Genomic DNA, 17,010 nt, shown 5'->3' with positions numbered 1-17,010 from the left:
CGGACATACGATAAAAGAAACATGTTAAAACTCATTGTTATCAAATGAGAAGTATATATTCATGTGATATGATTGGACTTGACTGGAATTTCAGGGGGGACACAGGCGAAGTCTTTCCATTGTTTGAACTAAAGTTATAGCTACTTAAATGACACTCAAGACCAGTGTTACCTCCTGTCCACAGAGTGAATGACCCAGGTGGTCACTCGAACCCATGTCCGTAGCGGGACAGTGAACAGCTGCTGGCTCAGCAGGTATCTCGAGTGCTGAAAAGGAAAAACTCAACAGTAATAAGTAGTTCAGAACATGACAACAAACATATAATCTCATTCCAACATCATTTTATATACATAAAAGAAAAGCTTAACCAATGACAAACATTCACATCCATTGGGTTCACCATTCTTTACTACACATGTTAAGATCACAAAACAACCAATGTCTCATACATTATCACAGTGGTGATGATTGATCTTTAAATATTTATAGTTCTGTTGAGAAATGAAAGGTCCATAATAGATCTTCTTGCATCATACTCCTTTCAAATGTTTTGGTTTACTGAAAATGTTCTCAAATGATGAAAGGCTTCTGAAGCATTCATGAAAGAGTACTCTATCTTAAAATGTTACTTCCATGATCATATCACTAACGTAAAAGCAGAATAAAATCTTAAAATACATGATTGGTAGCAGACTGAAATGACTTATGACAATAATGAATCTTGTTTCTGCTTTAGGTTCCTGTTTTCCTCCTTTAGCAATTCCAATTCTTTTAGTAGACTCGACAGATGGTTTGTAGATTGTGGATTCACACTGACGTTCTGAGGTAATTCTGGGTTACACAATCCTGGTGATTTTGGTACATGTTTTGCTGGTGACAATGTATCGGCGTTCCTTTGCATTTTTTGCATCCTCTCCTCGAAACCGGAAACTTTCTCTTCCATGGACAATATTTCCTCAACGAGTTCATCCTTGGATAATTTCGACAGTTCTTCTGCTCTCAGCTGATTGTAAAATGACTCAAAGTCATTTGCCATATACTGCGTTGAAGTCAAATGCATATTACAGAGTTCGGTTTCCCAGGCACATGGACGAGGACTTGTGCAATCGCATTCAGAACGAGGAGATCCCTGGGCACTTCCTTTTGATGTGTCCTCATCATACATCAACATTTCATCACACCTTGAGAAGTCGAAAATGTGTTCACTGCTAACCAAACAATGATGCTGATCGTCCATTATAAACTGTGTTGAATTATGGGGAGCTTTGGGACTATACCTTGGTCTCACATAAAATCTTCTCCCTTTCACACTTTTTGTGTCCATGTCTGCACTGAAGGAAGATTCGGCCATTTCGTCAAAATTCTTCTCACCTCGCCTGGTCCGACGACCACATCGCTTTCCTCTACGGGTTTTCTTCGTTTTTACTTCTTCGGTATCAGCCATTTCTTCTATGATCTGCATAGCGTTGAGTTGGAGAAGATTAAATGATTAAAGGATCTACACGTCCTTCTTTCTCCCGCTGTCGTTTTTTCTCGAATGAACACAAACGTTGTTGCCACGCATTATATATAGCCACGTGGTCGTTACTACGTCAGCAGATTGTTTCCATATATAGAACCAATCAAAAGCCTTTGCTCTGTCACGTGGCCTATCGTCGTTTCTACGTTTTGTGCAACATAGTACTTCCCCAAAGACTTGTATTACTGAAGATTACGTACACAAACCAGAACTTAGACATTACGTTGGAAATATAGGGAGGATTAAATAACGCGTAATTAATCAAAATAGCCCCGAGGCTCATAAACACATTCAAACACGTTTCAGCTTCCACAGAACTGTTTACAAAGATACTCACTTCAGTGGAACATGCATTTGAGCAAGCTGTTCCCTTATGTTCGTGGGCTGACCATGATCATCTTGTACGGCGTTTTAGTCTGTGCTTTGAGAAATCGACAATGTATCACGGTCTTCTCTCTCCTTCAAGTGTGAAAAAAACATATTAATTATTCCCAAGGAGAATCTTAGACCATGTACCATTCTGTTAATGATTGATATCTTAGCATTCCCGTTGAAACAAGACTGCTGAGCGGTAGCGAGAATTAATATTCGTGTTCAGTGATAGTGTTATTTCATCCCGACTTTTACAGTCAGGAAACAGGTAGCTCAACTCATTTATTACTTAGGAAAACGCCAAAATGGCACACTGCCAGGGATAATCTACAACATCTCCGAGTTTTTTTTCTCATGTACACTTTATCTGCCATTGATTTAGTCAACATGTGTAAGTGTGTGATATATCTGTTAAACTATGTTCGGCCTAACTGCAGTCGCAATGGTAGGGAGAGAGGAAACGTAAATAAGGGACATGTAGTAAGGATACGGCTAGTATATATATCTCTCTGTGTGTGTGTGTAAGAAGTATTTTCCGAAATTCCGAAATGATAACACCACACAGATATTCTACGTGTTTCAGTCGTGTATCTTCACGATATGAACCAAACCCTTGATTTCTGTGGAAATTTACCTTTTCTTAGATAAAAAGTCAAAATTTTGACGAGGGAAAATTCATGCACATTTGCAGAGTCAAAGTTGCATTTAATCTAATTTGAAAAATATTAACGAAGAAACGATGAGAAATGGTGACAGCTACGTACATTATTGCCCACTACAACGTTTTGTTTTCCTAATGTACGTGTTTACATTGCTCATCTACCCATATACACACACAGATATATATATATATATAGAGAGAGAGAGATCCAGATGAGACTCGTATTTGCTTAGTTTACTCAATAAAATCACATTTACTCAATTAATAACAAATCTGGGAGTAAAATAAACACATTAGAATCAGTTTAAACCCAACTGGTGTATAATTTCTTGCGTATATTACTCAATTAACGGAACTGGCTTGCGTATGATTCGTCGTGGCGCACTAACTCAGTTGAAACTCAACTCTACAACAGCATTTCTCATCGTTTCTTCATTTATATTTTTTTCAAATTAGATTAAATGCAACTTTGACTCTTCAAATGTGCATGAATTTTCACACGTCAAAGTTTTGACTTTTTATCGGGGAAAATGTAATGACTGTCATTGAAAGTGATTTCGTGGGAAAATCTCCAATTAGTTGTTAAACACATAGTATGCGATAGTTTCCCCGCTACGTTACGTATGAGGCATGTGACCTCAAGTGAAATTCGTGAAAATTATTTAAAATGTTATACCATCCAGTATTCAATTAGCGTTTTATGGTATTGAGAAAAGGAAAGTTATTGGGTATGTATTTGTAAATTAAACACGTGTTTACATAGACAAACCTTATGACGTCACAAACATTACCACGGTTCTAAAGTTGGCAAATCTATCCCATCGTCCAATGGTATCCTCCACTCAGGTTGTGTGCCGGACGTCATGGAACAAGGTAAACCTATATATAGATTATTAGTGCAATCGCATTGCACTGCGCTATCTGACAATGTCCATGTGGTCACGTCAAAATTCTCTAGATACAACAATCTGTTACCATTTGGATTTTCATATATGTCGTTTTATGGGTATAGGTAATCGTAGAACTAATTGGCGGTTTAGAAAAATAGGAAAATAATGCCGAAGAACAAGAAAAAGGGTAAGTATGTGATGTCGAAACGCCCTTCTTATGTATGTACGCGGGAAGAGCCATGTGATTCATCCAAACATGGGTTGCCCTGTTGTGGCGATCGGTAACATACGGATGTTAAATATTTTTCTGATGATGGACTGTGACAATTCGAAACATAGTAATATTGTGTAATTTCTTGATCTCCCAATTTTAACAAACTCGCTTATGCTGTAATTACGCGAAAGAAATGATCAACCTGGGTAACGTTAGTGAATCGAGAAACCTGTTGAAATGGCACGTGTGAACCGCGTGAGCCACAACTGAAAATGTTCCTTTGATCCTTCAAGTTTTATCATTTCAGTATTTTCACACGTTTTACAGTGTCAGTCTTGTTTTACATGTTTGTGTGTTGGACCGTATAAGTAGATTTTTCGACATATCCCACTGCACAGCCATACAAGGCCCGACAGCTGTCACATAATATGTTAGTAAACAACAGGACACATCGAGAAAGGAAATATCAAAGCGTCATTTAAATTGTAATACAAACATCTGCATGGGTTACTTGGTATCGTCGTGGGTCAGTGTTCCTGTTTGGGAATGATGTCACCAATAAGTCAACTTTACAGATGGGATTAACACTGGATATGTCAGATTTAGATTTATTTTATCACATAAGTCCATATGTTATGATATTGATCTAAACTGTTGTGTAATAGTTTTGCTGAGTTTTCATTCTTAGTAAAGCTTCAATTGAACTGCATGTTATTTCCTCAAAATGGACATCATTTCATGTTCAGTTTCTGTATAATGTTTTGGGCAGTTTAGAGCTTGATAGAAGAATGGGTAAGGTGAGGTCAGTCTTCACCATAAGTTATTGTTTCAACCTTCTGAAAATGCTGGTCAGTGTTTCATTATTTCAGTGAATTATGACAGTACTGCCAACCAATCGCTATCTTTATTTTGTTTCACAAAATGCTGACAAGTGTTTTTTTCCATCACCTCACTATTCTTTATTGAAGGTTGATATCCTGTAATAAATGATGATGATTGGTTTGTCAGGTGGGTTGAAAGGTGCCGATAAGAGTCGGCAAGGTTCACGACCTCCCACTGATGATGAGTGTGATACTGGCGACAACTGGAGCACTGCCAGTGTCCTGTCAGAGGATGCAAACAGCCTACCTGAGTCAGGTAAAAAAAAGTCTTTTGTTGATTTATGGGTGTGTGATCACCCATGTAAAGAGGTTCACACTCTGAAGACAAAATTTGTTGGCTTATTTTTAGTGCTGCAATGATTCACCTAGACCTTGATTAGTTTGATTTTCGATATTGGACCTACAATTCGATCTTTTTCGATTTAACTTTTCATACAAGTAAAAACATCAGATTTCATTTAACTCTCGTATTGTTCAAATAAGTCGGCTTCTTTAGAGTGAAATCCATAATGTTCTTGGCAATGTCTACTAACAACAATTCTCAACAATAATTGGCCTGGGGTTAACCAGTCGTGTTTCTCTTTCTTCAGCATTTGAAACTGCTTGAGATGGAGTCAAAATTTTGTTGTGAATGTGTGGAAATAATTTGAATATTCAGTCAAAATTTTGATAGTGGTTATCAAAAATCGAAACTAAGGTGTCAGATTCGATTTTCAATGAATCAGACTGAATCGTTACAATCTTACTTATAAGGGTAAGAGCCATGTGAGTTAATTTCACCTATGTGACGAGGGTTTTGAGGATGTTTGTCACTAATGTCAGTATTTAGTTAATCTGATATGTGTCATAGTTCGTATGTGATAGTGGTGTTAGTTGTACATGTGTACATACATTCATATTTGTTTTTCTACAATTTTTATGTCACTCTTGCATACCTAAAAAGATTTTCATTGATAAAAGCATGTTCATGTTTTCACTGCCATACAACTGCCAACCTCATTTTGCAAAATTTTCTGTGGGAAAGCATAGTTGTTAAAAAATTCACTCGTAATGCTATACCCGTGAAGGTCCAGTGCAGAGTAGACCTTCAGCAACCCATGCTTGCCATAACTCTGCTTGTAGTAAGAGGCGACAAACAGGATCCGATGGTCAGGCTTGTTGACATGGTTGGCACATGTCATCGGTTCCCAATTGCACAGATCGACGCTCATGCTATTGATCACTGCATGGTCTGGTCCAGACGCGATTAGTTACATTGTGCTGCCATATAGCTGGAATATTGCTGAGCGCAGCGTAAAGCCAACTCACTCACTTTGCTCTACAGACCCAGGTTTAGTTCCCTACTTTTGTTCCTCAAATGGGAAGGTGATACAAGTGCATATGTACTGAATCGCTCTACCTTAACATCTTTCAAATAGTACCATTTGAAATGGAAGGTGTTAACTATGTCATCAAGTCGGACAGTTACAACAGGTCAGGGTGCATTTACTCCAAGTGTTGGATGTCAGAATGGCTGATGTGACGTTTTTCAAAGCTTGTAATAAGCTTGTGCCAGTTTTAAGCACAATGTTCATATCTTTCAGAGGTGATGATAAGGATGTGTCAAATAGATTTGGGGATTAAATTCATATATTGATGTAGACCGTCAGTGCCAGTCTAGACACGGATTATGTCGATAGTTCTGGTATTGATTTTTTCATGTGGATGCAATATATAGCTATTGTATTCATGAAAGAGCATGCAGTCAACATGGTCAAACTCTGACTTTTTCATATCTTGACTGAAATGATGAGCTGAAGCTGAAGGCCCAGGTTCTATTTCCCACATGGGCACAATGCGTAAAGCCAATTTACCATGTCTTCTACCGTGATATTGCTGGAATATTACTAAAAGCTGTATAAAAACATGCTGACATAGACACTCACTCACTCATTAATACAGTCTTATACAAATCTGTCAACATCAAAATGTCATGACTGACCTCCTGTCCAGCGCAAAAGATGTGTAACATGTAAACGACTCATTAAAATTTTACATTTCTGAAGTTATTTTGAGCTACAACCTAAGAAACGATATAGGGAGGGGTGTAGACTAATCTGATATTTCTGCCACCAGGTGGAGATGTCGAGTCGGAGGACACCAATACCCAGGAAGACTTTGAAGACAAACTCAAAGAGTGTATAGAAGGCACACTGTCTAAGAGGTAGGTTCAGACACTCCTGAAGCATGTTTTTTATTGTAGATAAAAGTGTTCATGGAATGTACTACGTACAATATTTCAAAACTGTAATTAAGGAATTAATAGATAGCAAAATAAATGGGGAGGACTTTGGTTCTTACCATTACAACTTACTTAGTTGTGAAACGCAGGCATAATGTGGGATTGGCAGAATTGTCAATAACTGTTCCCAGTGTGTTTAAATCTAAAACATTGTTAACTGTAAGCTGTCATTGGCAGATTCTCTTGTCTTCAAATTGAGATTACATATTACAAATTTCATATCAAATTACTCTATTTACTAATAAGCAACCCACGCTTGTCATGAAAGGGACTATGCCTGTCATAAGAGGTGACTAACGGGAATGGATGGTCACTCGCTGACTTGGTTGACACAGGTCATGGGTTCCCAGTTGTGCAGATCGATGCTCATGTTGTTTATCACTGAATTGTCTGGTCCAGAATCGTTTATTTACAGACCGCTGCCATTTAGCTGGAATATTGCTGAGTGCAGCATAAAACTCATCTTACTCACTCACTATTTACAAATAGTGTTGACTGATTTGATTTCTCTTGTTTATAAGGTTATCCATAAACAGATTGTTTAAGTGAAATTCTTTTGTCATTTCCTGTTCAGTGCTGTGACGAGAAAGAATTGCTTGGAGGGAATTCAGAAATCATTCAGTAAAAAGTACATCCTGGATTTCCTCGGAGACAGGTGTGTGTTGGTGTTGTATGCAGACAAGGAATAACAGATCATGCAGCTTTGTTAAGGAGTGATATCTGTTATTATTACACTAGTCTGTATCACATGTAGTTTAGCCAGTGGCACCTTCACAGATTATTGGTAGAGACAATGTACTGATGACAGCTATCAATACTTGTAAATAGTTTTTATGCACCAATAATTTTTACTCAGAGTTTTTGCATGTATCTTGATTTAGAAATTTAGAAAATGACTCCCCAAATCATTCTGACCAATCAGGATTTCTCTTTGCTTTGATGCTGAAAAGTTTCTTCACTTCAGATTTGAATAAAAATATGTATCTTTTGTTTTTATTTCTCAATTAAGGCTCTGCTTCTATTTCTTCTGGTTTATCACAACTAGTTGTCCATGACTTGATAGTAACCATGTTCCACAGGAAGGAGACAGTTGCTGACTGTTTGACCAAGTGTCTACGTAAGGGCAAGGGTGATGAGCAGGCCCTGGCTGCCTCATGTATAGCACTCCTCATCACACAGCTTGGGGAAGAGGCAGAGACATTGTTTGTAGAGTTGCGTCCCTTTATGCTCACCATCATGGCTGACAAGTCAACATCTGTTAAAGCAAGAGGAAAGGTGGGTAAAGTGATCTGTAGCATATGTCTACAACATGTTCCATTTACTTCCTTGATCTTTTTACAGTGGTTTGTTCTGAAAGTTGCCAGTGACACATTTCCCAAGATTGTCATTTAATAATTACTTTATCTTACGAAAGTCATGCTTTGAAGGTGTGAATTGACAAGTGTGGAACATTTTGATCATAAACAAAATTAGCTATAATATTGATTCTGCCAGGTTCTCTCTTTTTTTTTTTTTTTTTTTCTGTCGTTGTGGTTGTTTGGCATATAGTCTTGTAATCATAAAAGAACGGCTTACCATTTATTTGTGAGTCACATATGCTACATGCTTAATGCAATGTTTTCATAAACAAATATGCTGTCAACTAAAACTTCAAATGTTCAAAGTTTCTGTTTATTGTATGATATTGAAGTTTGTTAAATAATTGAGTGCTACATATATCTCACAACGCTATTGAGAGTTTCTAGGTTACTGTGCTTTGGTTAAATTGACTATCTTTTTAATCAAAACTGTTGGCCTAAATTCAGCCACATCTAAATTCAGTCTGTCATTGACCTTTGCGCACATTTTTCTATTGGTATTCTGGTTTCATGTTGAGTCAGTATTGTTCATATTGCAAAGTGTAAACGTCTGTTCTGGTTATATGTATAGTCAGTATTGTTCATATTGCCCTGTGTAGAAAAGTCTGTTCTGGTTACATGTGGAGTCAGTATTGTTCATATTGCTCTGAGTAAAAGTCTGTTCTGGTTATATGTGGAGTCAGTATTGTCCTGTGTAAAGGTCAGTCTGTCTGTTGTAGTGTGCCAATGCCTTGGCGATATGCAGCTTCCTGGCAGGGGAGGACCTTGAGGTGAGTGTCTCAAACATACGTAATCCTCAACTGCCTAAAATCATCCTTTTGGTGTAGCATAGTAGTATTGGTAACACTTCTGGCTTACACAATCAGTGGTTTCGTGAACATATGTGGTATTGTTGTACATAGGAAACATTGTTACTGTTAAAAGCAAAGCGATCTTGTGACAGTATTGCCTCTATGTTTTCAGCATGTTCGTAATGTGATGACTGCTCTAGAGGACATCTTTAAAGCATCATATGTGAAGGGAGATAACTCCTCACCTTCTCACTCTCCTGAGGTGTGTGCGATGCATTCCAAGGCTCTCTCTGGGTGGTGTCTTCTCCTCTCCATTGCACCATCCTTCCTTGTAGAAGAGATGGTTTCAAGGTACTGCAGAGTTTTGGTCAAAGTGCTGTTTTTACTGAAATTACATACTCATACTCCTGTTTGTTTAATACCTGTGATGATTCTGGTCAGAATTGGTCCTCCACAACCATGCTTGGTGAAGGTTTGGTGGTCAGATTGACTGTCCACCTAGATGTCTGAAATTGTACAGAGCTTCACAATACAGTTAAGATCGTAAACTCTCAGACTAACAGGTAAGTGCATGTTTCCATCCACTATGATGATAGGGATGTATTGTTAAATTGATTGTTTGTTTCTTCAGTCACCTTGATCGCATGACAGGACTCTTGCGGAGCTCGGACGTTGATCTGCGAATCACAGCAGGGGAGGCTATAGCCCTTATGTATGAACTGAGTCGAGAGGAAGATGAGGTACGTTAAATTCATATCATATCTCTGTAGAGCTATATCTCTATAGCTAGCTGGATATTGGTTATTTATGTGTCATTGTATCCTAGTGTTGAGGACTTGTTTATTTAGTCTATCAGTTATTTATCTACTTAATGCTGACTGTGGCATAAAGTTTTCAGTCTCAGGGATTTAAATACAAATCAAACAATCATGGACCCTGTTTGATTTTCAACTGAAATCACTTTCACCTGTTGCCCTCCCTGCAGTCTGTAGAATGAATACTGTCTGATTATAACAATGCCAAAACTCAACACAAGTATTGTAATGTCGACTTCAGTGACTGGGGATTTCCTATATTTTGTAGACAGATGTTCTTTTGTCGTAATTACTCAAGTGTATGATGACCTGATGAGGTATTGGCATTACAATATATTGGTAGAATCTGGTCTCTGTACATCACTTGTTTTAATTTCTTGTAACAGGAATTTGAAGGACCAAAAATGCAAGAATTATGTGAGTTATTAAAACAGCTGGCAACAGATTCAAATAAATTCCGTGCCAAGAAAGATCGTCGGCAGCAACGATCGAGTTTCCGTGACATCCTGCGTACTATTGAGGTAAATGTTTTTGCAGCAATGCCATTCACCAAAGTCACCTATTTCAGTACTGTGAAGAAATTGTGAAGCAATTTAAAATTGTGAATTATTTTGACAAGAATGGATAATATTTAAAAACTTTGTGTTTTGGATGTTTTGCAGCTTGAAGTAAAGGACTATATTGATGTTATAAGCAGTGCTTGGGTGGTAGGCTAGCTCAGTGGTTAAGTCGTTCACTCGCCATGCCAAAGGCCTGGGTTCGCTTTCCCACATTGGTACTATACGTGAAGTCTATTTCTGGTGTCCCCCACTGTGATATTGCTGGAATATTGCTAAAAGCAGCATAAAACCAAACTCACTCACTAAAGCAGTGCTCAGTCTATCTAATTAAAATGTTAAGCTTCGAAATCTAAACCACTGGAGATGAACCAATGAACAGCCATTGTCTAAGATGAATTCCAGCTGACATTTGTAACTAATGATTGGTATAAAGAGAATCTGTTGCCATGTTACAGGATTGGGATGCCCCTGATGTGTCGATCAAGTTTGGGGTTGAAGGACTACATCTTGACACGTGGGTCAGGAAAAAGCAGTATGACACCTTCTGTGATCTCCTTGGGTCAGGGATCTACCAGCACCTCCAGGTAACACTAACACATGTCAGTCTTCTTGTTGAGGGCAGTGGGGTAGCCTAGTGGTTGATGCATCACTCTGCTTCGGGTTCAAATTCCCACATGGGTACAATATGTGAAGCCCATATATGATGTTCCCTGCTGTAGCATTGCTTGAATATTGTTAAAGGCATTGTAAGACTAAGCTCCCTCTTGCTGGGGTGTTTGAGAAAACTGCTTTGGACTACAGCAGTCTCATGGTGTACATTTTTATTTAAACATAATGTTGTCAGTGAAATCTGTAGCCTGTAAGCACCTGCCATGTATTCTAAAGATGTGTTTTTCTTTCCAGGAGAATACACTTATTAGAGAGATCTTTGGCCTGGGAGCACCAAGGCCCATTGGAGCAAAACCACCTCAAAAACTGACCAAGTTTGAAAGGGTAAGCATTATTTTTCAGGTAAACAAATCATACATGTCATTAAATACATGTATTTACATATGCTAGATTATGCTCATGAACAAATAAACGTCCTATAAGAATCTTGCATAATGTTGTCATATTACTTCTAGATCAAGATGAAAGCATACCCACATTGACAGAAGAGAGTAGTTTGAATCTTGTTCACCTTGTGTTTTCAGAACATGTACAATGCGGCTGCATTCAAGGCTCGGACAAAGCTTCGTCAAAAGCATCGGGACAAGCGGTCTGTCAGTGTCAATGGGGTTTGATGACACTGTTCTCTAGCTTTTGTGTTTTGTACATCACATGTGGTGCAGTGTGATGGTAGCATTGTTATGGCCGTAGGAGTGACACTCAATGGAACATTTATGCTCAGCAAATAATGTATGTTTGAAACATATAGCCTAGATGGCTTCAAAGTCAAAGGAAGACAATATGATGACGCTAAACGATGTCTAAGTTTTAGTGAATATTTCCTTGCCAGGTGCTGCCTTAATTTCATTCCATCCTTAAGATCCGGGTTGTCACGTGTAGTCAAGGTCACCGTCAAGTTTATTTCTCGCCTCCATGAGGGTTACAAACTCTGCAGGGAGTATTACAAGGTTGTTGTGAGAAAATATACAGAATGTTACAAATGTCAAAAAAATGAAACATGGCAAGTCTATTTATATCTGTATATGGTTTTCTTAAGGCATGTTATTTGCCAATCTGGATGTATGTGAACATCAATGTTGATGAGTGGACTAGTGTTTATGCATAAAACTGCCTGCATTACTAGGGGCATTATAACCAGTGATCAGAGTTGGTGCATTATATTCATGTTGTTGTTTAGATTAAAGATAAAACCGTTTCAGCAACACGAAATATTGAAAACAAAACACTCTAGAAAAAAAGAAACAAAGTTAGCCAGGTAATGTAAGTTTAACACATAGCATATACAAGTGTGTTAGGATACATTTGTGTAGAGCATTTATGAATACTTGTTACTATTTGTTTGTTTTGTGTCAAGACTATATTTACTAACATATTTTCTTTATCCAGTAACAGGGTTTTCCCCCATGAGGTTCAATTCCCCATGAAACTTGTGAAACTATTGTCTGCAGTATTGCCATAACAACCATACACTGTCAGCCATGCTTACCTTATTGGTTATGTATATATATGTATTTATTGAGCTGCAAAGCAAAAGACCATGTTGATGTCGTGACTATATTGTACATCCGTACATTGCCTCTCCTCAGTATGAGTGACAATACAGACTGTTGGCTGTGATAGTGTATGTATCCTATACAAGAATTGTATTTCATATGCATTGATACTCGTCTTTTACAACCAGCTATGGGACTTTTTAAGGCAAAGCCCATTAGTACAATCAAGTGAAATATGTAGAATTTTGTCAAAACACATTGTCCATAACAATCTGTCTAAACAGTAATTGTATTTATACAGTCAGTAATCAATAGATAATTACATGGTTTGTAGATTTTCAGAAATGTCTGTGAATCATTTTCTGCAAAACCAGTCTTACATGCCATGTTGCGATAACTAGTTTACTTAAAGATACTTTTATTAGAAGCCAGTTACTGTGAGATTACCAATGGGTATTAGGTTGTTCTTATATCATGCTTGAGATTGTTATCTCATTGAAAAACTTCATCAATTCAGTAGCTGGAGAGATGTCATACTTTCATGGGATTAGTGGAAATGTTGTTCCATATTTCCTTAGATAGCTGCAAAGTGTCATTATTTTCTCATTATATGTACATTGTATGTCAGATCCTCTGCAGTCAATGCACATATCCTAAACATTCAACAGTGTCTGTATTGTACAGCAGCAACATGTCAGTACAGCTGCCTGAGTCACATCTGGGGTCCCTCCTATGGCTTGATGATTGCACTGATTGTTTTTACCTGCCTTGTGTTGTTGTTTACAGCTGTGAAGCTCACCTGTGACATAGTCGCTACGTCTGTGATGTTTGATAACGTAGACTTCCATCAGAACTAGACTGTTATGCAGGGAGGGGTAATGATAATGATGATAAGGGAATATATTTTCATATCTTCTTGCCTTCATCATCCCTTTAAAGTTAGTAAACAGATGTTGCTGGCACTCCGTTATGTACCTGGCTCTCTTTTTACTGTCACCATGGTTACCACAAGTACCCAGATCCAGCAAATTCATTCAAATATTTCATCTAGATCCAGATCCAGATCCAGATAATTCATTCAAATATTTCATCTTAAATTGAGCTTGATTATTAGAGTTAAGGACATCCAGTGGAATATCTTCAGCTGTTGAAGTCACCTTTTCTCAATAGTCAGGGTAATACTGTGCTCAGTTAATTCAGTAAAAACCCATAGAATTGTTTGTGATTATGAATGAACAAGCATAGATCTTGATTGAATATTGGAAGTTCTAGTTTCATCAGCTGGTATAGGATCAGCTTAACAATGTGTGGATATTATATTACTTTGGGTTTATTCTGTAATGTTTGTTTTGATTGGTTTGTGCATGCCTCAGAAGGATCACTGTTCAAATAATGGCAACAGTTACTTGCTATTTAAGTAATTTGATGTGAAAATTACTTTGTTGTGACTACTTCCTGTGAATCAATGCAAATATGGTGAAGTGCATTCTTCACCTACTTTGGGAATTGGGAACAAGGTCAGCATCTAGAAATTTGTTTTTGTTGATAAATGGTGCAGTTTTCCCTTCTATGCCAATGTTGACCAGACTCCAGTCATCAAGCTGTACCTGATATGGAGATTTTTTATTCCACGAGCATTAGATTTTTGTACTTCAATACTAGTAAAAAGTCATAGTCTTGAAAGGGAATCGGGTTGTTGTTGAGATGCTGCAACCTTCAAACCATGAAACATGCACAAGATTCCTACCAAGCTTGCTTTTTCAAATGGTGGAACTAGTAAATACACAGTATTCTTGGTTTGGAGGTGGAATACATTTGTAGTCCTGGACTGGTTGATTTACATCATTTCCTTATATTATGTGGAGGGCTACTCATGATTTAGAAGAATTTGGTTCCAATATTGTTGTTATTTGCTTGTCTTATAAATATATATTTTTCCATGAGAAGATAGTTTGTTGCTGCTACTGATTTCTTTGAAGAACTGCAGAGTTCCTTTGAGGATATTTCATCTTGTTATTTTTGGAAAAGGCATAATGATATCTTTTCATACTGATTGCTTATGGTGTGGGGACTTGTAAGAAAAGTCTTTATGTATATAGAATGGAAATGTTGTTTTAATCAAGGTGATTGATAACAAAGGGTCTTTTGTTCCGATAAATACCATTTGTGTGTCTATGTGATTGTTTCCCATGGAAAAGTGTATCACAAAATACAAATAAGATCTCACTAAACTTATGGGAGTGTAGAATTGTAAAATAATTTTATCCTGAAGGATTTAATTGTACATATTGAAACAATTGTTTTACATAAGCAACATTTTCTGGTTTATATACATATACATATAAAACCCTTGTCTTTTCAAATGCTCCATCTTTGACGTGTGACCCCCTGTAGGACAGTGCTAGTCATTATGACCTCCTACAGGACGCTTCATCTCCACAGGCGTCTTTACACAATTTTTAGCATTTGTAAAACTTTTAGCGGAACATGGGATAAGATGTACGCTTGTGTATTTCATTCTTTTAAGTTTGTTTTATTCATAGTGTATGGCAAACAAAATAAATAAAACTATCAATTGCTACAAATTCAAGTTATGTGGTGTGTTATGTGTGGAAGGAGAGTTACAAGAACTATTACTACAACTGCTAACAGCACAACCAAATCCCATATGATATAAGATTTAATTAGTTTTGTCTTGATTGTGGTTGAACTCAGCATTCCGCGGAGTGGCAGCAATCCTTAAATAATTGAAACTGGAACAGACAATCCAGTGATCAACAACATGAGCATCGATCAATGTAAATATGATACGATTACATGTGTCGACCAAGGCAGCAAGCCCGATATATCTGCTGTATACCAAACTCCTGATGCTGCTGCAGGTGCAAATACATGTCCTTACTGCTGCTGAACCTATTACTGAGTGGCTATAACCATCACAACACATGCAGCAGTTACTTCTACAGACTGCCTCAGCTGTCCAGTCGATACAGGGTCTGAAAATGTCAGCGGTTCAATCCCACCGAGTCAAACATAATGACCCTAAAACGTCTTACTTAATACTCTGATTGGCCCTCGTATTAAACACCGACTTTGTGACATCTCGTCAGTGTACGTGTCTGACTAAATTCAGGGAATACATATGCTATATCTTCGGTTACACTTCTTCAGTGAAGTGCAAAGTTTAGAACGTTTCGCGGCTGAATCCTATCTGGGATTCGAGAGCCACCGATTTAACTCACTCTGCCATCCACATGTGTACTGGACATTATGTATTTATATACATGCTGATGACAAGGTATAAAGAAACTTTAAAGAGGTAACAGACCATTTGGCCAAGCTACAGACCCATGCTAAAAAGTATTCGGACACTTGACGTAATTTCCTTGGACTTGCATGTTAATTTTGTGTAGCATAAATAATTTTCATGAAATTAATTTTCGTAGGATCCAAATCAAATTTTGAACATTTATGGGGAATCATCTTACCTACAATCACATAATTTCTGTTTAATTTTCCGTTGCTTATTTATCGAATGACGACAAGTTAATCAAGATGTGTACAGTGCCGTGAACTCTTAAACGCGGGACCCGTCAAGGTCCCGGGGTAGAATAGGCCTTCAGCAACCCATGCTTGCCACAAAAGGCGACTATGCTTGTCGTAGGAGGCGACTAACGGGATCGGGTGGTCAGACTCGCTGACTTGGTTGGCACATGTCATCGGTTCCCAATTGCGCAGATCGATGCTCATGTTGCTGATCACTGGATTGTCTGGTCCAGACTCGATTATTTACAGACCGCCGCCATATGGTTGGAATATTGCTGAGTGCGGCGTAATACTAAACTCACTCACTCACTCACTCTTTAACGCGGCGATCTATTGGATTGTGGAACCATGCATAAGTTGATAAATGTGACGTCATTAGTTAAATAGTGCTCTGGAAAATGAACTGAAATGATGATCGCAGAGCAAAGATGATTTCCAATGGGCCAGTCAAGTTTTACAAATATATACCCTAAACTCACTTCATGAAAATTATTTATGCTACACTGAAATAACATGTAAGTCTATGGAAATGACGTCAAATGTCCGAATACTCTTTGCATGGGTCTGTAGACTGGCACATGACTATACTCCTTAGCGCCCTGGGCCCTTATTCTCGAAACGTTCGTAGCACTAAGAATTCTTAACTTATCGTAACCAGTGTGTTAAGAAAGGACTTAAGAACTTCGTAGGGCTACGAACGTTTCAAGAATAAGGGCCCAGGTATCACTAACATTTGGCTGTTTCGCTTGTGCAGGCAGCTTGATTATAACCCTCGTTGCCTATTGTGATGTGTCAATATGTGAAATACTACGGTAGTACAAGTCAAGTTGTCAGCGGAAGCGCTACAGCCAGGTTTGGCGATAACTGGTCGCTAGCCAGTACAGGAGCAATTGTGTTGAGTACGTTGAACTAACGGATCTCACTTCAGTGTCGATGCTTTTCGAGTGTGACAGCTGAGGT

General features: G+C 38.0%; 2 protein-coding genes across 2 annotated transcripts; one reads left to right on the top strand and one right to left on the bottom strand.

Moving 5' to 3' along the window:
• Positions 1-324: 324 nt before the first annotated feature.
• LOC137296254 (protein HEXIM1-like) lies at positions 325-1,549 on the bottom strand. Its single transcript, XM_067828002.1, has one exon. It carries the CDS (start codon positions 1,460-1,462, stop codon positions 704-706), a length of 759 nt encoding a protein of 252 aa, XP_067684103.1. The 5' UTR covers positions 1,463-1,549; the 3' UTR covers positions 325-703.
• Positions 1,550-3,441: 1,892 nt separating this feature from the next.
• Positions 3,442-15,089, top strand: LOC137296140 (interferon-related developmental regulator 1-like). The gene is made up of 12 exons (XM_067827841.1): positions 3,442-3,629; positions 4,665-4,793; positions 6,653-6,740; positions 7,393-7,473; positions 7,898-8,093; positions 8,896-8,946; positions 9,140-9,318; positions 9,599-9,707; positions 10,169-10,303; positions 10,798-10,926; positions 11,246-11,335; positions 11,536-15,089. Exons 1-12 carry the CDS (start codon positions 3,608-3,610, stop codon positions 11,623-11,625), a joined length of 1,299 nt encoding a protein of 432 aa, XP_067683942.1. The 5' UTR covers positions 3,442-3,607; the 3' UTR covers positions 11,626-15,089.
• The last annotated feature ends 1,921 nt before the right edge of the window (positions 15,090-17,010 follow it).

This window comes from Haliotis asinina, chromosome 9 (genome assembly GCF_037392515.1).
Source record: "Haliotis asinina isolate JCU_RB_2024 chromosome 9, JCU_Hal_asi_v2, whole genome shotgun sequence".
Taxonomy (NCBI): domain Eukaryota; kingdom Metazoa; phylum Mollusca; class Gastropoda; order Lepetellida; family Haliotidae; genus Haliotis; species Haliotis asinina.
This window is presented reverse-complemented; position numbering and strand designations above follow the sequence as displayed.

What these genes read in the sequence shown, in the direction of transcription:
- LOC137296254 (XM_067828002.1), bottom strand. Translation starts at nt 1,462, where the DNA reads ATGCAGATCATAGAAGAAATGGCTGATACCGAAGAAGTAAAAACGAAG.
- LOC137296140 (XM_067827841.1), top strand. Translation starts at nt 3,608, where the DNA reads ATGCCGAAGAACAAGAAAAAGG. An exon ending in TGGCAGGGGAGGACCTTGAG is followed by an intron (nt 8,947 to 9,139) that starts GTGAGTGTCTCA and finishes CTATGTTTTCAG; the next exon opens with CATGTTCGTAATGTGATGAC. An exon ending in ACATCCTGCGTACTATTGAG is followed by an intron (nt 10,304 to 10,797) that starts GTAAATGTTTTT and finishes GCCATGTTACAG; the next exon opens with GATTGGGATGCCCCTGATGT.